At 40.6% G+C, this 22,667-nt stretch overlaps 1 protein-coding gene across 1 annotated transcript in view; it reads left to right on the top strand.

Moving 5' to 3' along the window:
* Positions 1-22,667, top strand: part of PKD2L1 (polycystin 2 like 1, transient receptor potential cation channel) — a 33,425-nt gene that overhangs the window by 8,849 nt on the left and 1,909 nt on the right. The window contains exons 2-13 of the mRNA XM_018567089.1: positions 642-755; positions 2,009-2,136; positions 3,537-3,790; positions 5,469-5,693; positions 5,957-6,185; positions 9,553-9,723; positions 10,690-10,871; positions 10,968-11,088; positions 14,309-14,407; positions 14,729-14,850; positions 17,694-17,811; positions 21,893-22,029. Coding sequence (XP_018422591.1) covers positions 642-755; positions 2,009-2,136; positions 3,537-3,790; positions 5,469-5,693; positions 5,957-6,185; positions 9,553-9,723; positions 10,690-10,871; positions 10,968-11,088; positions 14,309-14,407; positions 14,729-14,850; positions 17,694-17,811; positions 21,893-22,029 — 1,900 coding nt within the window. The remainder of the gene's footprint in view (positions 1-641; positions 756-2,008; positions 2,137-3,536; positions 3,791-5,468; positions 5,694-5,956; positions 6,186-9,552; positions 9,724-10,689; positions 10,872-10,967; positions 11,089-14,308; positions 14,408-14,728; positions 14,851-17,693; positions 17,812-21,892; positions 22,030-22,667) is intronic.

Genomic DNA, 22,667 nt, shown 5'->3' with positions numbered 1-22,667 from the left:
CATATTTTACTTACAATCTAATAGAAAACATATCAAATGTTTAAACTGAGAAAATTTACCATTTTAAGAAACAAAATAGGTCCAAGATATGGATGTGTGCTCTATCATTTCCACCGTTACATTCTTTGTGTCTGTAGATGTGGTAGAGTCAATATGTCAAATGATGACAGTAAAATGTAAAAGAGTGCATCTGAGATGACTGGTTTGTTTTTATATTTGACTTTTGCATTCTTCTCATTTTACACTAGGAAACTTTAGGTCTTCTACTCTTAGCCCTCGTTCACACTCAAAAATATCAATCCTATTGTATTCAATGGTCTCGTTCCCACCTTGGCGTATTTCCGCCCGTCCCTAACGCGCTACAAAACGGCCCACGCCTGAAAAGGTACATGTACTACTTTGGGCCGTTTTGTTGCGCGTTTCCATTGGGATACAGCCAAGTAGCCTTCGGAAACGCGCATTTGTCGCGCGACATTCGCAGTAAAAAAACGCGCGACGGTCGCGCATATGCAATACGCCAAGGTGTGAACCAGGCCTTATGTACTTTTATGTTGCCTGATTAATGGCTTTACCTGGCTCCTTTTTTTTTTTCTAAGCAGGCTCTGAAAGGTAATATATTAATTTGTTTAATGTTTTCATAGGGCTTTGGGGAACAACTTTGACTGAAGATACTGCAGAAAACCGGGAGCTGTTTGTCAAAACTACACTGAGGGAGCTGCTTGTCTATATTGTCTTCTTGGTGGACATGTGTCTCTGTAAGTCTAAATACATGTTTACATTTTCATTAAATATTATCTGTATTGTTTTGAATTTTTTTTTTGGCAAGAGCCATGTCACACTAGTGATCGTGTCGTTAAAGAAAGGCACACCTGCTCCTATGACGTTGTTCTGTCATCTGGCTAAACCAGCGTTGTCAGTCCATTGCCGCTCCCTCATTTACAGCCTAGATTCTACAGCATTTCAGTTAGCGAGGGCACAACACCATAGGATGAAGTCAGCAATCTCTTTAGTGATCATGTTGCTGGTGGGTTGCAGCTAGTGACTGGATTGCTAAGGTGACACAGCCCTAATTCACGTTTGCATCTGTCCTCAATATTTTAGGGTTAAGTTAAAAAAAAATTGTATTCCACCTGAAAGTACTACATCCCCCCTTCCCCCCAGTGACAGTACATTCCTCCCTGGCCAGCTCACCCCCCAGTGACAGTACATCCCTCCCTGGTCTCCCCACCCCCTAATGACAGTACACCCCTCCCTGGCCACCTCACCCCCAACTGACAGTACATCCCTCCCTGGTCTCACCCCCAAATTACAGTACATCCCTCCCTGGTCTCGCCCCTAAATTACAGTACACCCCTCCCTGGACAGCCGTGCACGCAGCACGGATCTGTATGGGCCGGCCGTTAGCCATGTGAATGAGGGCTTAGGCCTGTGCAGAATTCTGCATTTGAGGACCTTGAAAATATATATATCCAGTTATCATGACTATTAAAAGAGAACTATGGGGTAAGTGTTTTTCCCCAAAATTGTCTTTAGGGTCACGGGAGGACATATGAGGGCTAAAGGTTAGTTTAGCAGCAGACGTGTCTATGTTAATTGTACATACCTCTCTTGCATTTAGACTGAATAGCTTTAGCATTGGACCTTTTTCCAGTTGGGACATTTAACAATATCAAATTTTATCTGAAAATTATCTGCCCATGTTACCATGTTGACAATATTATTTTGTAAGATATTACTATCCTTTTTGAGGTTTAATAATTTTGCATAGTTTTGGGTAATATCAGCGCAAATTCACATTACTTTCTAATCCTTCAGGTTTGAGTAAAATTATAAAAAAAAAGATTTGTGCTTTAGTACCATTGGGATACAACCCTGCTAACTTTCCCATTTTAAATATATTCTGTTTGCAACTTCCCTTTGTCTTCTGTCCTTTGTATGAAATATGTTGCTTGCGATCTTTGCTGATCAGTATCCCAATCTATCTTTACACCACCTTATCTTTTTCTAGTGACTTATGGGATGACGAGCTCTAACACTTATTATTACACCAATGTGATGTCCAACCTTTTCTTGTTTACTTCTTCCGATACTGGGGTCACGTTCCAGAGTATGAACAGCATGAATGATTTTTGGTCGGTAAGTGGAAATTCTCAATCAATACTAAACTGTTCTAGGTTTATAAATAAGTACGCAAATTTAGTTAAACCATGGATGTGATTTAACTAATAGTCAAGTCATTCCATTCAAAACTGATATTTCCGTTCTGGGTAGATGCTGGGACATCCAATTCACCTTCTGGCTTCCTATAACTTTAGGGGATGCTGGTAAAGAGATCTGTGGAACGCTGCGGACCACGGACACTGGTGACAAGATCTCTGGCACACTTGGCAACCAGAATGCTGGTGACCACATCTTTGGGACACTTGTGACCAGGCATGCTGTTGACTACATATCATGAATGCTTGTGACCAGGGACACTGGCGACCACATCTCTTGAATGCTTCCGTGTTTCCCCGAAAGTAAGATCTACCCCGAAAAAAAGACCTAGCGCTATCTTCAGGGATTTCTGTAATATAAGACCTACCCCGAAAATAAGACCTAGTTTGGTGGTAGGTCTTATATTACAGAGATCGTCTAGGTCTTACTTTCGGGGTAGCTGCACATATAATAGAATTTTACATGTGAAGACCGGCCGCAGCTCCCTCCCTCCCGCCCGCACGCGCACACACCCACCCACCCACCTGTCTGCCTCGGCTGCCGCTGAAGACTACATTTTCCAGCAGGCACAGCGCGGCATAGCCAGTGGGGTTGAAGTGGACGGCATCAAAGCGGAGAGCGGACTGCTGCAGCCAGGTAAATATAATACATCCCCCGAAAATAAGACCTAGTGTCTTTTTTCGTTGGAAAAAAAATATAAGACAGTGTCTTATTTTCGGGGAAACACGGTAGTGAACACATCAGTGTGATGCTTGTGACCAGATCTCTGCAGGTGCATTCCCAGCCCTGTGCATTATAGAAAAGTTAAGGAGAAATTGAATTCCTTTGGCTATATATGGCTTGTAGAGGCAGAGCTTTGAGCTGTGAAAAATACTACTACTGATGAAAGAAAGATGAAAGAAGCCAGTGGCCGACACAGCCCATGAGTGCCCATAACTGAAATACCAGTTGTAAATGGGCTGTCAGTGGTTCTCAACCTTTCTAGGGCCGGGACCCCTTTTGGTAACATTTGCCAAGTTGTGGTGACCCCCAACGGTACAATTTAGGAATGACATGGCTACTGCAACGACATCTGGCAGCGTGGCGGGAGAACTGACACTGCTGCGCTAGGAGAGGGCTGAGGAGGACTCTCATCTAGCATTAGAGAGTGATGAGAAAGTGTTTCTCTCCCGCACAGCTGGGAGCCGCTAGGCGACCCCTGGCAAATCGTCATTTGACCCCCGACGGGGTCGCGACCCACAGGTTGAGAACCGCTGGGCTAAGTAAATGTAATGTAGATATGTAATACTAACCTAAATATACTATTCATTTCTCTCCAGTACACACAAGGACCATTATTAGATGGTCTTTACTGGACCAAATGGTACAATAACGCAACTCTAGATAACAACCAACATTCATTAATTTATTATGAAAACTTACTTCTCGGAGTACCGCGGATGCGTCAGCTGAAAGTGGAAAACAACTCCTGTGTGGTACATCAGGACTTTAGAGATGACATTTCTGGGTGTTATGATGTGTATACAAAGGATGAAGAAGACAGGAATCCATTTGGACTGGTTAATGGAACAGCGTAAGTAAATGGTTTTTCTTCAGGCACACATTATTGGTCTTTTTAAAGTGCAACTAAAGCCCAAAATATTTTTCAAAAATTTGGATAGCGTGGAGAGGGATTAGAACACCTGTCAGGTTTGTATTGCTGTCTGTGTCCCTGTTAGGGATATTCACCCTCTCTATTTGTTCTTGTGACCATTACCACTGAAAGTAATATAAAATCCTTAATGTTTGGTTGTCACTCGAACAGGATTAGATGGGAAATCTTCCAATGGGGGACACTAGTTCTGGCCACCCTTCTGACCATCAGGGATTTCCTTCACTTTAGAAGGACTTCCTTTCACTTCTTGTTGGCTATCAGACAGAAATATTCCCAATTAGACACAGATGGCAAAAAAAGCTGGCAGGTTATAATCTTCCCTTACTCTAGCCAAAACCTAAAAGTGTAACTTTAGTTCTACTTTACGTCCTGTAAAAAGCAGGAATAATGTTGTAACTTGCAGCTTACACAGGGTATCCCAACTTCCGATAAGCAGAAGGAGGGATGGTTGGGTTGGGGGGGAGCAGGTGGGGCAACATCAAAGTGAACCTGTTGCTTTACCCTTTATGTGAAAAGCACAGGTTCACATTAAATGATTATGCCATTCTATATGCTATCATATCTGATCTGACAGTTCCTGCTTGTAGAGGCTGTTGCAAACTCTTTACTGCTCCTTCTTTCATACCTTCGCTCTCTAGCAATTACTAGATGGCAGCTGTGTAAACTCTGTATAAAAATCGACTTTACTTTCAAAAGTCTGACTCATTCTCCATGTTCAGTCTGCCTGGATACAATGACATCACCTCTCCTTTGCCAGTTGGCTGAAATTATTATACCACTCTACTAACTGTACAATCAAACATGATTATTATTATACAGGACAATTCAAGACAAGATGGTAAGGCGGGCCCTGCCCCTGAGGGCTTACAATCTCTAAAAGATTATGAAACTATTAAATGCCACTTATTGTCTATTGGTAGGGAATCCAGTCTCAATCTTTGTGACCTCTGCCCTCACATTATGGTCCTATAACTTAAAAGTTAAAGTAAAACGTTTCCCAGACTATGCACACTAAAATATTAACACATTCTGAACAAGCAGCAAAAAAACACAAAAAAATTAAACTAAAACAAGCCCTCATTTACCTGTGTCTATAGGAATTGTGGAGAAATGTGTCTTTAAATTTCACAACACAGGCACTAAAACCTATTGTGAACTAGTTTTCCTATTACTTTCTTTTGCAGCAGAATCTTGGAAGCCTGCCAGACCTCTAATGTAAACAAGCACCAGATGTTTCTAGGGTGTTAGAAATCAAATGAGACTCGACTTTTTTTGTGTGTTCCTTATACGATTCTTTGAGAAGGAATTACTTTATATTACAAGCAGCCAAAGAGGCTAGGAGTGGCTTGTTTTATAGCTCTTTTACTGTTTTTCAGTATGTAAATAATTAAATGTCCATAGTCTGGGCACAGGTCTACTTTAAAACCTCCTGGGCTTTTATATTTTTTGAGGATCCCAGCCATGAGCAAATTGTTGTGCTGTGAAATATTTGAATACATCCTTCTGATTTCCTGTGCCATGATAGTGGAAAAGACTGTTAATATGTCTTTCAGTGCTTCCAAAATGTTATATAATTGTGAAACTGTTTAATTTCCAGGTGGACATATTTCACTGAAGATGAGTTGGACGGTTCATCACACTGGGGTAAAATAGCAACCTATAGTGGTGGAGGTTATTATCTAGATTTTGAGATGACCAAACAGGACACTTTAAGGAGTCTGCAAACACTGAAAAAAAATCTGTGGCTGGATAGAGGAACTCGGGTGGTCTTTATTGATTTTTCAGTGTACAATGCCAACATCAATCTATTCTGCGTATTAAGGTAAGGGGATCTGAATTATATCTACATGAACGATAAACTAGAACAGGACAAAACTAAACAGTCTATGAACTCTGTATTCAATTGTGCAGGCTTTTACATTGCATCATTGTTGGTAGGTCTAAAGGAGATAGTAGAATCATATTGTATGATATGATATGGTCACATTTACAATGATGGTAGCTACAGTTCTATAAAATCACTTGCATACTGAACACACTAACTGAACAAATATTCTAATATTTTATAAAACAAATATTTTGTAGGCTTGTTGTGGAATTTCCAGCAACCGGTGGTGCAATACCATCTTGGCAGATCCGTACCGTGAAGCTCATTCGATATGTCAGCAACTGGGACTATTTCGTTATTGCCTGTGAAATTGTATTTTGTGTGTTCATCTTTTACTATGTGGTGGAAGAGTGTCTGGAGCTGAGAATACACAGGTGCAAATACTTCACTAGCATCTGGAACATTTTGGATGTTGTCGTTATACTGGTGAGTCCACTTTCCAAAGAAATATATGGCTATATGTATATGTAGGATCTCTTATTTCCTAAGAAAGAAAACGACTTAAGGTCACACACACAGTTTTGACCTTCTGAAACTGATAATATAATGCAGCAAAGGCATAACATCTATCATGATATGCATGAGCTGCCACTGGGGACCCCTCTCCTAGGTTCTGTTAATACTTCAACTCCGTGTGCTGCAGTGCATACATTTTTACGCGCTGATGAACGTAGCAGTGCGCTGCAGCGCATACTTTAATTTTGCATGGGCTTCTGCACCGCGCATCCGTGTACAATAAAGGCTTCAATACACCTCAATGAATACAAAAATAGGTGCGGTTTACAATTTATCACAGACCAGTGCAACAAACAGGGCACCATGTATTGTGCTACACTGTGTTAAACAAATGTACTTTGTAAAGGCACCTTGGGGTGCCATTTACACTGAATGGACTGATGTGAATGGGCAAATCTGCTAGTTGTCAGGCTTTACCCTGCTTCCATACTTCATCACAGACCCAGAAAGTCATTGAAAAGTCAGATTTCATAGTTGCTATTCTTATTCTGGTTCAGCCACTTAGGACACAGGAAGGTCAAAGCCTCCGCTAGTCAACTAGCATTTTCAAAATGAGGGTTAAGCAATAACCTCATCTATGTTTCCTCTTATAACAGGTGTACTCTCTGTCAAGAGAAACAGTAGATCAAGACAAATAGACAGCTGCAAAGTAAAGTAAATGTTAAAATTTCCTGTGACAGTCAAACGTGGCATTGTTCCCTCCAATCATTACTGCTAGAAACCCTGATTTGTATAATGTTTAAAATGAACATGTCATAAGAAAAACATTGAGGCTGCCATTGCTGCCCTTTCCTTCTGAAAATGCTAGTTACTTGGCTGACATGCTGACCTTCATGCTTTTTAATAGTTACTGACCTGGAACAGAGGTGTAAATAAGCACTTTAGTTTTGTTTGTTTTTTACTTGATCTATATACTTTGGATGTCAGGGACTGAAAAAGGAAACCAGTCAGACAGCATAAGTAGGACTGTAACAGGAAAGACAGCCAAGGCAACTTCCAGTTTTTACTCATGATGGCTTTACTCTAGAGCAGTGGTTCTCCATCCATATGTGCATTGCTTGTACAGCTCCCTGGCATGCCCTGTAGAGGTGTCAGGAGCCAGAATGTGACGTCACTCCAGTCCAGGCACCTCTACAGGACATGCGAGGGAGCTGTATGCAATGCACGTATGAATGGAGCTCCCTCACAGCTATAGCTGTGGAGAGACAGCAGGATGAGTCATAGCTCTGTGTGTCTGTGTGAGTGTTAGGACACAGAGAGAAGTCTATAGAACAGAACAAGTGAAAGGAGATTCTGTGTCTCTCTCGGATCTCCCCCTTATCCTGGGTCGCACAGACACATAGAACTATGACTCATCCTGTGTTCTCTCCACAGAGCAGAGGGGGAAACAGCTGATTGCAGTTTAGAGATAAGAAACCTGACCCTGTGAGAGAGACGGATTGAAGATATTGTGGAGGGAATTTTGTACTTCTAGGCCTCTGGCCTGTAAAAGAATCTATAAAATAATAGTATGAAATACAGCTCTGTGACTTCTAAGAATGCACACACATGTACATCCCCCCTGCACCTCCACATTACCACCAAAAACTCAAAATCACTTACAAAGGTGGAAATGTCCTTTTAACCTCCTGCCGTCTGCCCACTAAGAAAAAACAGACGGGGGACTCGCATCAGCGGGTTGCAGTCTCCAGACGGCATTTTTTCCTGCGCGCGCGGGCGCTGTGTTACATACAACCGATCGGTGGCTCTATAGCCGCCAATCGGTTGTATGGCGCGATTTTGTCTGAAAATGTTTAAGTCCGCCCCCCCCCCCTTCGTTTACGCACATATAAACGTAAATGTGCGTCAGATGTGTCAGCGCCCGCGAAAACCACAATTGCGCTACACATTGCTCTCACTGCGACGTTCACAGCGATATGTAATCATTTTAGGGCCATCAGTCACTGATAACACTAAACTGATGAGCGGTAAAAGCTTTTAACCAGTTGACATCCGCGGTTTTAAACCCCCTTCCCATCCAGGCCATTTTTCAGTATTCAGCGCTGCGGTACTTTGACTGACAATTATTCCGTCATGCAGCGCTGTACTGAATGAACGAGCACATATAGGCGATCGGCGGGCTATGGACCCGCTGATCGCCTATATGTGAAACACCCGGTAACGCGTGTGTTTAATCGTCGGGTCTTTTCTGCCCGTGCGTGCCCGCTAGGGGGCGCGCGCGAGCAGAAAAAAATTTGCCGTCTGGAGACGGCAACCCGCAGATGCTGCAGTGCCGTCCGTCCGTTTTTTTACTACGGGCGGACGGCAAGAGGTTAAAGCATCGCGTATGGCCAATTTTGGGTAATGTCGTTTTTTTAGGTTTCGCGCGCGTGCGCAACTTTAAGGCCTGGTATGTTTGGTGTCTTTTTACCCGACGTGACCGTGTCTTTTATATTTTACCAAAAAATTGGGTAATAATAAATGTTTTAGAATTTAATATAGGGGAAACTTTTTTTTTTTTTTAATCTGTAAATTTTCCTTAATATAGTAAAAAATAAAAACCCCAGTGGTGATTAAATGCCACCAAAAGAAAGCTCTGTGTCCCCATAGAGTAAGGGTATAAAATTCATTTCTGTACAGCGTTGCATGACGGAATAAATGTCAGTCAAAGTACCGCAGCGCTGAATACTGAAAAATTGCCTGGATGGGAATGGGGTTTAACACCGTGGACTTCAAGTGGTTAAAAGGACTTACTGCATTTTGTTAATCTCTTTCAAGCTGGCCATACACCTTACAATTATCTGCAGATTTTCTATGGTCAGATGGAAAAGGTGCAACAGATTCCTCCAACTACACTGAACTGTGTGGATGGAGGAATCTCCACCTGGGCCAATCTGTTACACTTTTTCCATCTGACCACAGAAAATCTGCAGATAATTGTAAGGTGTATGGGCACCTTTACCCGAGCAAAGGGCATCACCCAAAAAGCATTTTAATGAGCTGATTAAGGAATAGTCTGATTGGTTGCTGCAGGCTTCCGATCATCACTAGTATTTAACAAGCCCCGGAAGACTGTGTTATCTGGACATGAAGATACTGAACTCTGGTAGAAGATTAAAAGGAAATTACATAAAAATGAAATCAAGGATTGAACAGAATAAATTCATAATTTATGCAGCCTGTGTTTAGGGTAACATCAAGATTACAGAATAGATGAATCTGCCCCTTTTTCATTGCTGTTAATATGACTTTACATGTGAACTGCAGAAGTATAAGTAATTGGCACAGTTTTGTCAAGCTTTCTCTTGTAGCCATTGCATTCCACATCTTCCGAACTCTGGAGGTAAATCGGCTTATGGGGTCCCTTCTGGAACAACCCAACACATATGCAGACTTTGAATTTCTGGCTTTTTGGCAGACCCAGTATAACAACATGAATGCAGTTAATCTGTTCTTCGCTTGGATTAAAGTGAGTATACAAGTTTTATATTTGTGGCAGAGAGGTGTTCATCCACACAGTTAAGTAAGTTGTTATGAAAGTTTGTCTCTGCATTGATAAGAGTATAAATAGCAGAAACCTACTACATAGCAGATGAATTCTAAATTCTGCAGGCAGAACTAGTGATTATGGTGTGTAAGTAATAAACGAACAAGTAATGTACCATATGTGACTTTTACATGTTATTGTATTAAATATGCAGATTTGTAGATTAGCTAAAAGACATATAACTGTGTTTCACTGCATTGAATAAACCTCCTTGTTTACCAATTAACGAGATACAGTATAGGCTGTATAGTGGCCTAATACGTTTGATCCTCTTGTACATAAATAATTTAAAAATATTAAAGCACAACTGCAAGTCCTTGGAGTGGTTACGTGACGTCACAGGTCTATTCTTCTGCTTCTGACCTTGGTGGTGAGCGGATCTGAATGCTGCATAGAACAGTTCTCAAGTAATCTTGGCAGCACATTCTCTCCAGCCTTTTCCAGGTAGCCCAGGCTGGCTTGATGATACACCCCACAAGGGGCATGTCTATGACACACTGGGCTCACAAGAAGTGGATTGAATTATGCTAGCCATCATTCAACCTGGAAGAGTATAGAGAAGAGGTGAGTATTGAAGCAGAAGCAAAAACATTTTTCATTTTAAAATACTTTGGGCAATCAATATTTTTAATTTATAATATTAATCTTTTACACATATATTAACACTATGATTTATATTGGGCTGATCTCACTCATTTATTTATTTAAAAAAAAATAATAATAATAAACTTTATAGATCCCCTTTAACCATGCTTTATCTATACTATCTGGAAGCTGGTGATGGCAGCTTGTGGTTCCAGAGAGTTAATGAATGGGTTTTAGGCACTTTAAGTTGTATTTTATGAGTGAGCTACATATTCTTACTAGAATTTCACTGTTTTCTTTCAGATCTTTAAATACATTAGCTTCAATAAGACAATGACACAACTTTCATCAACTCTTGCTCGCTGTGCTAAGGATATTCTTGGCTTTGCGATCATGTTCTTCATAGTTTTTTTTGCCTATGCTCAGCTTGGATATCTTCTTTTTGGCACACAAGTGGAAAACTTTAGCACATTTGTGAAGTGCATGTAAGTGTATGCATTTACATATTTCAAATGTATTGTAGTTATCTTTGGATATTGCCTGGCCATGCATAATCAAATTGCAAACTTTCTATTTTCTAGATTTACCCAGTTCCGAATCATCTTAGGAGATTTTGACTATGACGCTATTGACAATGCTAACAGAATTTTAGGACCAATTTACTTTGTAACCTACGTATTTTTTGTCTTCTTTGTGCTGTTGGTAAGATTATGCAAACTTGTTATTTTATTATCTTGATTCCTCCAACTACACTGAACTGTGTGGATGGAGGAATCTCCACCTGGGCCAATCTGTTACACTTTTTCCATCTGACCACAGAAAATCTGCAGATAATTGTAAGGTGTATGGGCACCTTTACCCGAGCAAAGGGCATCACCCAAAAAGCATTTTAATGAGCTGATTAAGGAATAGTCTGATTGGTTGCTGCAGGCTTCCGATCATCACTAGTATTTAACAAGCCCCGGAAGACTGTGTTATCTGGACATGAAGATACTGAACTCTGGTAGAAGATTAAAAGGAAATTACATAAAAATGAAATCAAGGATTGAACAGAATAAATTCATAATTTATGCAGCCTGTGTTTAGGGTAACATCAAGATTACAGAATAGATGAATCTGCCCCTTTTTCATTGCTGTTAATATGACTTTACATGTGAACTGCAGAAGTATAAGTAATTGGCACAGTTTTGTCAAGCTTTCTCTTGTAGCCATTGCATTCCACATCTTCCGAACTCTGGAGGTAAATCGGCTTATGGGGTCCCTTCTGGAACAACCCAACACATATGCAGACTTTGAATTTCTGGCTTTTTGGCAGACCCAGTATAACAACATGAATGCAGTTAATCTGTTCTTCGCTTGGATTAAAGTGAGTATACAAGTTTTATATTTGTGGCAGAGAGGTGTTCATCCACACAGTTAAGTAAGTTGTTATGAAAGTTTGTCTCTGCATTGATAAGAGTATAAATAGCAGAAACCTACTACATAGCAGATGAATTCTAAATTCTGCAGGCAGAACTAGTGATTATGGTGTGTAAGTAATAAACGAACAAGTAATGTACCATATGTGACTTTTACATGTTATTGTATTAAATATGCAGATTTGTAGATTAGCTAAAAGACATATAACTGTGTTTCACTGCATTGAATAAACCTCCTTGTTTACCAATTAACGAGATACAGTATAGGCTGTATAGTGGCCTAATACGTTTGATCCTCTTGTACATAAATAATTTAAAAATATTAAAGCACAACTGCAAGTCCTTGGAGTGGTTACGTGACGTCACAGGTCTATTCTTCTGCTTCTGACCTTGGTGGTGAGCGGATCTGAATGCTGCATAGAACAGTTCTCAAGTAATCTTGGCAGCACATTCTCTCCAGCCTTTTCCAGGTAGCCCAGGCTGGCTTGATGATACACCCCACAAGGGGCATGTCTATGACACACTGGGCTCACAAGAAGTGGATTGAATTATGCTAGCCATCATTCAACCTGGAAGAGTATAGAGAAGAGGTGAGTATTGAAGCAGAAGCAAAAACATTTTTCATTTTAAAATACTTTGGGCAATCAATATTTTTAATTTATAATATTAATCTTTTACACATATATTAACACTATGATTTATATTGGGCTGATCTCACTCATTTATTTATTTAAAAAAAAATAATAATAATAAACTTTATAGATCCCCTTTAACCATGCTTTATCTATACTATCTGGAAGCTGGTGATGGCAGCTTGTGGTTCCAGAGAGTTAATGAATGGGTTTTAGGCACTTTAAGTTGTATTTTATGAGTGAGCTACATATTCTTACTAGAATTTCACTGTTTTCTTTCAGATCTTTAAATACATTAGCTTCAATAAGACAATGACACAACTTTCATCAACTCTTGCTCGCTGTGCTAAGGATATTCTTGGCTTTGCGATCATGTTCTTCATAGTTTTTTTTGCCTATGCTCAGCTTGGATATCTTCTTTTTGGCACACAAGTGGAAAACTTTAGCACATTTGTGAAGTGCATGTAAGTGTATGCATTTACATATTTCAAATGTATTGTAGTTATCTTTGGATATTGCCTGGCCATGCATAATCAAATTGCAAACTTTCTATTTTCTAGATTTACCCAGTTCCGAATCATCTTAGGAGATTTTGACTATGACGCTATTGACAATGCTAACAGAATTTTAGGACCAATTTACTTTGTAACCTACGTATTTTTTGTCTTCTTTGTGCTGTTGGTAAGATTATGCAAACTTGTTATTTTATTATCTGTTGCTCTGGACTATTCAGCACAGATAGCTAATTGTGGTTGAAGGGAGAGCGAGACAGAGCAGGATCCTATGGTGGACAGAGAGAAGATAAAAATGCAAGATAGGAGCTCATTCATACTGAAGGGTGGATGGAAATAGGAGCAGCAATTGAGCATTGTCCACTTGGAGCAGTATATGGTCATGATCAGGGGGCAGAAGGAGAGCTGGGTGTGGGGGTAGGGAGCAGAGTGCGAGTTCAATTAGGGATCAGGGATAGGGAAGAAAAAGTGTTGAGTGTGTACCCTTGGGAGAGGACACAAAGCAGGAGCTGGTCATGGATGAGGCAAGGGAGTGAGGAAAGAAAAGGTGGAAAAGGAAATAATCATGGCCAGTGGACAGGAGAGGATCTGGGCAGAGGGTGAGAGCAGAGCAGGAGCTGATAGCGGAGTGCAAACTGAGAGGAAAACATGAGCCTGAACCTGTTCAGGGGGAGACATGGACTTGGAGGCTGATCATGGCTGGGGAGAGGTAGAACAGGAGGTGGTCATGGCTGCAGGAGGGAGGCAAGATAAAGTGGGTGGTGATCTTCGTCAGGGTGGTGGAAGATGCATATTTAAAGCTGTTTGATGGAGGTTGGGAAGAAAAGAAGAGCAGAAGTTGTTTGTGGCATTGGTAAAGAGAGGGGCAGAGTAGGAACGGACTGTGGGAAAGTGATCATGGCAGGGTAGGAAGGCATAGCAAGAGGTGTGTGTGGTCAAAATAGGTTTGGTCGGGCATACAGCGTTGATTTTAATAAAGTGCATTACATTTATTTTTGAACAATGTATGACCTGTTTTTCACTACATTTAAAGTGAACTTGAGGTAAAAAATACATTCGGTCAGTTCAATTAAAAATGTCATGGCTGATCATCGGATGTCGATGTGAAGGTCCTGGTAAAGTAAAACTTTCTAAAGAGAGAAGCCTCCATTATGTAATCTTGGTATGGCTAATTTTGGAGGCCAAGTTTATTAGAAAAGGTTACTGCATTTGAAAGTTACATATCTGATAAATTACTCAAAGTGTGATAGGTGTAAAATATTTCTTACAATCTAGTATGCAGTATGCATGTCAAGTAATGCACGAAATAAAGAATTTCATACATTTACAAAGGTATGGCACTGTGTTTTTTTTAATGTAGAACATGTTTTTGGCCATCATCAATGATACCTACTCAGAGGTCAAAGAGGAACTTGCAAACCAGAAGAATGAGCTACAGTTTTCTGACATCTTAAAGCAGGTGACTATAATTGCTAAACCTTAAATCGACAGCAATGTATCACAATTGGCATTTTTAAGAGCTTATGTACATGCCCGTTTGTTAGAATCATATCTTCTTTCTACATTCTAGTCAATGGGAAAACAAAAAGGCCAGAAGCAGCTCAGAAGGATTTTTGAGTGCTTTAAATACACTCAAAAGCACTCTATCCTACTACACAAGCCCTCAGGCATGTGTATGTGTAAAATTAGATTTGTATTTTTTTACAATATTTTCAGAAGTTTGATAAATTGGTTATCAAAAGGATACGCACTTAAAAGATGTATCTTTTTCAATATTTAGGGTTACAAGAAGACAATGATGAAGCTTAAGCTAAAGAAGGAACGGATTTCAGATGTGCAGAAAGCAATACAGAATGGTTCTAAAGAAGTGACATTTGAAGAATTCAAGAACAGTTTAAAAGAGTGAGTGGAAAATATTACTGAGATAAGAACCTTAGTCACAATACATATAATTGGGGATCCTATTGTCCCAACATCTCTAAACTAATAAAATGTTTTTTATGTGAACAGACTTACTAAACTAAGGACACCATTTTGATAAAAGCACAAAAAGAGGCTCTCATCACAAGGCTGGCTACATTGATAAAATTATGACATCACATATGGTATAGGACAGCCGACTAACTGCTCAGGTCTTCAGTTTACCGCAAATGTATCAAAATATGATAGTGAACCAAATTCCCATACTGCTTTTTGTTTGTACTCTGGGGACCATTATTTTGTAATGCTGGATAGGAATTTGTTGTTGTACCATTGCATTAAAACAAAAAACACACCTTTTTGTTTTAGAAAAAAGCCTTTATTTCATTTGTAAATAACTTTGACATTTAGTATAACAGAAACATAAGTGTCATTATAAAAGTAACAAATCTCAGAACTACAGTAAACATTTTTTCTTTTTTTTTGATTGTATGTTTTGTCTTAAGAATATATTAAAAAATAAATGGAATTTTTGTACTCACCGTAAAAACATTTTCTTGGAGTCAATGAGGGCCAAAGGAATTCAGATACAGTCGGGTTACACTGCCGCCTATAGGAGGACACTGGCAAACAAAAAAAATTGTAGGCCAGCCCAGGATAACCCCTCCGCTACCCAGCATGCCTCAGTTTTGTAGCAAGCAGTACCAAAAGCATGACTCATAAACAGAGGGTGGTATTTGTGTCCTTCAATAGACTCCAAGTAACGGATATTTATCCGCAATGGATAGAAGACATAGTTTAACAAATTCTCTCTCAAATGGGAACAGCTCCAACATACTCTCATGTGGGGCCCCAGTCAGGGCCGGATTTACTCTCTCTGCTGCCCCAAGGCCAGGTTCCTCAATGCGCCCCCCTACCTGCCAAACTCCCCCTCCCACGGAGAATGGCAGACTTGCAGGTTGCATACAATGTTGCCAAGATCACCTGTACAAAACAAGCGGCGGCTTCCCCGCTGTACATTTAGTTCTGCTTGCCCAAAGCAGGGCTAAATGTAGAAAACGTCCTGCCCGGTGCCCTGAACTGCATGTCCCGGGCATCAGGAGATAGGAATTCCACACCCCTGCTGCCCCTCTACTCCCTGCTGCCCTGAAGCCAGGCCTTGGTTGGCCTTGTGGGAAATCCAGTCCTGGGCCCAGTACCCTTCAGGGTGCTTCAAGCTCACATAGAGGAATAACTCAAATAGTGGGTGTATTGGAAAGGTCTTTGCAGCTGTAGTCTCTGAAAGACCCAGAGCTGGAGACAACAGGCTGATCTTCCAGACGCAAGGTAGTGCCTACAGCACCAATAAGGACCGAAACTACCTTTTGTAATTCTGAGGTGACAGCAGGAGAGTGCAGCACCTCAAAATAAACAGCCTTATTAAAGATAAGACTGTAGGGACTCTGAGATGGTCACTGTGACTGATGTGTTCTAAAGTCTTGGACAGATCAGAGATTGACTCTGCAGTCGGTATCTGCAAGGAATTGGCTGAATTTGGCCACCAAGTCTCATGTGACTGCAGTATAAGCCCCTTATGATAGGGTATGGAACTGCCCCTCACTAAGGGAGACTCTGATGAGGTAGACCCTATACCCAAAGGATCACTGGATTCCAGATTCTACACATCAGTGCCCTCAGAGGTTACATTAGGAGAGTATGAGCTGGGATCACCTGTAGTAGCATGACTGACTTAGATAAAGACATGTTGGGACTGTGCGGCAGTGATGCAACAAGGCTCAAGGTACGAGGCAAGGCCTCAGGTATTTACAAATCAAAGCATCTGGTGGCTTAGGTTCTAATGGCTGAAGGTGAACAGGGTCACTGCAGGCAGGCAGTAGGAACAAACCAAAAATCGAAGTTCTACATGGTGCTTTTGCAAACAGCGATGAAGTGAGGAATTTTGATTGATGCCATTTGGAGGAGAATCCCAAAAACTTTTAAGTGGAAAAATAAAGGCTAGCAAATACTAGTTAAACTTTTCTTAGCTAAGCTGGAGAAAAGACTTCCATCTTCCTAGGAGATTAGAAAAACTAAGGCATGCTTGGTAGAGTAGGGGTTATCCTGGGCTGGTCTACAATTTTCTTGTTTGACACTTTTTCCTTTAGGCAGCAGTATAACCTGACCGTATCTGAACTACCGTGTCCCTCAGGAGGCAAAAGGGAATTTTGCTGTTGTCCAAAATCATTGAAAAAAACTGCTGCTTTAATGTTATAGGTAACGGCAGGATTTTTGCAAATCAATAGACTATAGCTGAAATGTATAAATTACTGTAGTCTGCAAGGAGTATACAAGTGTGAGAGCTTAAGAATGAACTGCAGGCAAACAGCTAAATAATACACAGATGAAAAACATACAAAGAAGCTGTTTTACCCGCCTATGGAATTGTATTGCCATCCAGTTTTTAGAATTGCACAGCTCTGTCGGGGCAGGAGTTCTGATTTCTCTCTGTAGCAGTCCTGCTAACGTGTGTTGTGCCGCTTCTACCCTGTGACTTGGCAATGAAAGGAGAATAAGCTCACCTCTGTCACCACTCTCTCTCCTATTATCACAATGTTCCTCGTTAGCACATGTGCACTGAAGCAAAACTGATTTGCTCCATGTGCTGCTTTTCTCTCACCCAGTCTAAGGTCTGCTGTACAGGGACTACAAGCTAAAGCCAGGCCAAATTCAGGTACTTGCACTGCTTGAAAAACGGCTAAGTATATATTAATGAATACTTTGTGTCTTTCATATCAGCATTGACGTCAACTTTAAGTATATCAACTTAAGTACATATACTTTTGCAGGATGGGTCATGATGATCATGAAATTACAACAGCCTTTTCCAGATTTGACCAGGATGGTAACCGGGTTCTTGATGAAGAAGAACAGAAGAGGATGAAAAATATTCTGGAGGAAAAGAGGGTAAGTAAACAACCAATAACCTAGTAGCAGTATGTTACTGTAGATACTGTTCAAATGCTTCTTAATGCCCATAAATCGTTTATTAAACTGTCAAAACCCATGGGTGGGCAGTGTTGCCCACCAGGTTAGATCAACCAAAAGCTTCGGAAAAGGCTACTTCAGAGGAGTTCTTGGTTTTGTGCGGACTTGTGTGAACGAGCACTGTGCTGTGTTCTTACAATGCATTTCAAATGGACACCAGTACACATGCATATTAAACGCACAATAATGCTCATTCACTGGTGTGAGGCCCCATGCACACCTGAGAGTAGCATGAATGCGAGCCACATTTGTGCATGTTTGTTTTCCCCGTTTGCCACTCATCCCATTAATTTTAACAAGCGCGGAAAAGTAGAGCATGTAGCCACATCTATGACAGTCTGCATTATTCTTCTGCCTTTGTGCGTGTTTTAATGCACGCAAATGTTTAGGAAAAATGTGCATCTTCCTGGCTGTGTTTGGGGTGCCATTAATAATAATGGAACAGCAAGCATGTTTTGCATTTTTGGCGTGTTTCGCAAACGTTTGTGTACATTTTCCCAAAACTCTCAGGTGTGATGGGGCCTGAATGGGCAGCAAGTAAATTTGATGCATCAGTTGGAAGTGGCAAAAAAGTTCTCCCTTGCAAAACTAATGTACTAATGTCTTTCCTGATGCACCAAAAAGAGTCCTATAGGTTATAATGAGTGGAGAAGCTGAGGAGTAATGTGTTGCAAAACGCCCTATTGGATGCATTACGGCAGGAGCAATTGTGCTTTAAAATGTGTAAACCGGTCACTTCCTGGCTTTTTCCTCAGTGTTTTGCCCAAAAAAGGCCTTTATCACCATGTCTGAGGTGGTGAAAAATCATGGGGACTTTTCACAACACAGTGATAAAGCGCTTTCCTCCTTTTCACTGTTTAGTAAACGGGTGCATTGCTATCACTCTCTGTGTACTTCTCACTATGAAGAGAAAAGGCGAGATATTTCAGTTCCTACCTGACTTATCACGGTTTATTAAACACCACTTTAGAGACTTTTCATTGTGATAAGGTGAGAAAAGTGTTATCACACTCCTTTCAGTTTATAAATGTACACCTAAGTGAAAAAACATTCATCCGCCTTTACCTAAAGCTGAGCTCAGGCTTCCTGGGCTCATTTCACTAAAATGCAGTGCTCTTGTGCTTTCTTCAAACTTTCATGCATTTAAAAACACATTTAATGAATTATTAATCATTACAAAGCAGCATTAATTTGTTTTTATATCTGTCTAGAATTTAACTTTTTAAATTGAACAGCTGTCTAAAGCTGGTCACACACCTATAGATTATCTGCAGATTTTCTATGGTCAGATGGAAAAAGTACAACAGATTCCTCCATCTACTCTAAACTGTGCGGATGGAGGAATCCCCCACTGGGCCAAGCTTCAGTATCTTGCTAGTTGGCCCCGCTGGCTTCTTAAAATACCTGAACAATCTGATTGGATGCAGGCATTGTTCAGATATTTTGAGAACCAGCGGGGCCGACTAGCAAGATACTAAAGCTTGGTCCAGCGGGAGATTCCTCCATCCACACAGTTCAGCGTAGATGTAGGAATCTGTTGCACTTTTTCCATCTGGCCATAGAAAATCTGCAGATAATCTATAGGTGTATGGCCAGCCTAACACCATGAAAACTTGGTTAAATTTCAGTTCTATCTCCTCTTAACCCAAAGGATTAGTGTCTAAGATGGTGACAGGTATGCAGCTTATACGCCTGTAAAAAGGGACACATTTTGGGGCTGCGTTGGGCTCTGCTTGGTGTAAGGGGTCTGTTTGGTGGAAGCCATATAAGCAAAAGGAAACAAAAGCTTCACTGTAATATGACAGGGCAGTTATTTTAATGCAACAGGACCAAGAGAAGGCACAAATTGCTTCATTTTGCATATGCACTTTTGTGACTGAATCAGGCAGTGGCTTCATGACCAGGGTGATCTTTTAGCAAGTCAAGCAGATATATTTGTGAGTATGGCATGAATTTATCAAAACTGGAGCAGACAAAGGTGTACGTTTAATAAACTGTGATAAAACTAGCTTTATCACGAGTTAACTTTACTCAGATCTCTTTGTTTTTCTCGGCTGCACAGAGGCTGTTTAATAACCTGCGAAAAGAAAACTTATCTAACGTAACAGCTGTGAAAGGCTGAGATAAGTTATCTCAGTGATCAGTTGAGAAAGCAATGTGGGGAATGTATTCTGAGCTGCACAATGACATCCTTTGTGATAATCTGCAATCCTCCTGACAGGATCGTAGTTTAATCTGCCAAACCACCCAATAACAATATTACAAAGCACCGCTATAGCAAAGTGCAACAGTTATTTCACCTTTAAAATTAAGAAAATTGCTAAAAAACAGGATTTACATGTTCTGATTTGTTCAGCATGTACCAGTACAAAACCATGAATTAAACTACCAGAGGCAGCCACAATGCGAGGCAGTGATGGGGTTAAACATTCTAAAGGGGCACTCTGATGGAGCCTAGCAATGTAAGTGGGCACTCTGACACATGCTGGAAATTAGAATGTTTGGCGTCCATGAAAAAAGCCTGCTGTCCCGAGGTAGGTGCATCAGCACTGTGTGTGTGCAAACACACTAGCAGCAGGTATTAATGCATCATAAACGGCAGACCATGGTGGCGAAATAGTGTTACAGACTTATGTGTGGAGTGCAATGTTCACTGCATCTGCCTCTAAAACATACTCCACAGACATCCTTCAAGCTTTGGTGGGCCTGTTTCTGAGGGAGAGTGAGACTTCAACAACAAGCCCTAAGGTCACATGACCTTACTAAACTTTCCCTCACACTACACAGATACAGTGAGGGGACCTGAAACTGCCACTGTCACTCTCATGAGGGAAGGGTGGCATTAAGACAGACTTCGCTCCTGTTCCCTCTCAAGGCTGTGACACACTGCAGGCGAAGCCAAGCAAAGGGAAAAAAAAACCCAACCTTCCACTTTGCACCGCAGCTTGGCTACACTGTAGTTTGTCCGGCACAGCGGAGCTCGGGATCGCCAGCGGCAACGGAGTGGCCGCACAAACGCACGCATATTACAAGTGATCGGGACGTCTGAACGCTTGTATGTAAACAGCCATCGCTGGCTGTTTACATTGAAAGGCAATTTCCCGTTCGTGAGCACGGCCTAGCGGCGGCCACGAGCGGGATGGGTTAGGACATTTAAAAACGCCCACCCGCATTCCGTCTGCTGCCCGGCCGTTTAATTACAACAGCCTGACAGCAGGTGGTTAATTATTTAATTCATAAATATTCTTTGTTGATTATGAAATATAGTTCTATTTTTTTAAATGTATTATTATTATTTCGATATTGGAATAATTAATATTTCATTAAATATTATTTATGTAATTATTACATAAAATGATTGCATTAAATACGTATTAGTTATTTATTTCATTACTAATTAATAATCAAATTAATATTTGATTAATGATACATTTTTTCATTATTATGAATTAATAAAATAAGTAATTAAACATATTATTTAGTATATCATATATTTAATTATATAATATATGTACATATGTATCATGTACATATGTATCACAAGGTCTGACAGGGTGCTAAATCAAGGGCACTTTTCACAATACTTATCCAGGGATAAAGCTGTTCTCTACTTTTCTCCCTTTATTAAACAGGTACATTCCCATTACTTTCTGTGTACTTATCACCAGGATGAGAAGAGGTGAGATATTTCTGTTCCTACCAGACTTATCTCGGGTTATTAAACAGCATTTTCTAGACTTTTCACTTTGCTAAGGTGAGAAAAGCCTTCTCACTGCTTATCACACTCTTTCACAGTTTATTAAACGTACACCAAAATCTGGTGCAGCTGTGCATGGCAAACAATCAGCTTTTCTCTTCAGTTAAAATTTGAAAATGAAAGAGAAAAGCTCCAGATTTTGTCTGCTCCAGTTTTGATGAATTCCCTTCAATGTTGTCTCTTGTTTAAGACGGGGCAAATATCATGTTGTCTGGTGAGCTCCATATTATTATTGTATTCTAGCTGGCTCTGAATGCTGAAATTGAGAATCTGGGAAGATCATATGGCAGCAAGGCTCTGGATGAAGGGATCAACGTATCAGACATAAAGAACAACCTTTCTGCCAACGCCAACCGGGTGTCGCAGGAGGAAATCAACACGTATGACACTTTTTTTAAAACCATATTTAACAGTGGAAGAATACTGTAGGTGCAGGTTGATTTAAATGCATTTTACACTGACGTCAGGGTTTTGTGTAAATCTGATTTAAACTAGTCATAAGGAAACATGTAGGTTGTGAATACTGACTACCTTCTGGAAATGCTACCTGCCTGGCTTTCATGCTGTTGCATTGGTTTCAGTGCATTATGAGTAATGCACACCTAGGCATCCAGCAGCATCTAGGTGCCTTCAGTCTAGGTCAGTTTACCCAAAATAGACATTTCTGCATTCCGGGTCAGACTAGCCCAGTTCTATGTAGCTAAACGTGTGTAACCGCGTATAAACGCAACTAAGCCAGGCACAGAAAAAAGTGATCTGGAAGCATAAAGTTGTTTATCCTTACAAGATAACTCCTGTTGGGCTTAAACATTACCTGCTAGTGTGCATGAGGCCTAAGTAGAGAGAAGTATCAAAGCAAATGTACTCATTTGGGGATTATTCTGCTCTGTCATATATGACCATGGAGGAAAGTGATAAACTCACGATTATGTGACAAATGTTGGAAGCTGTTCAGTCTCCCGTACACCCCCCCCCCCCCCCCCCCCTCCCCCTTGAAAAAACCCAACAATTTTTGCTC

Source organism: Nanorana parkeri, unplaced genomic scaffold, assembly GCF_000935625.1.
Source record: "Nanorana parkeri isolate BGI_ZX_2015 unplaced genomic scaffold, ASM93562v1 scaffold1005, whole genome shotgun sequence".
Lineage (NCBI taxonomy): Eukaryota > Metazoa > Chordata > Amphibia > Anura > Dicroglossidae > Nanorana > Nanorana parkeri.
The sequence above is the reverse complement of the archived record's forward strand: the minus strand, read 5'-3'. Positions and strand labels throughout refer to the sequence as shown.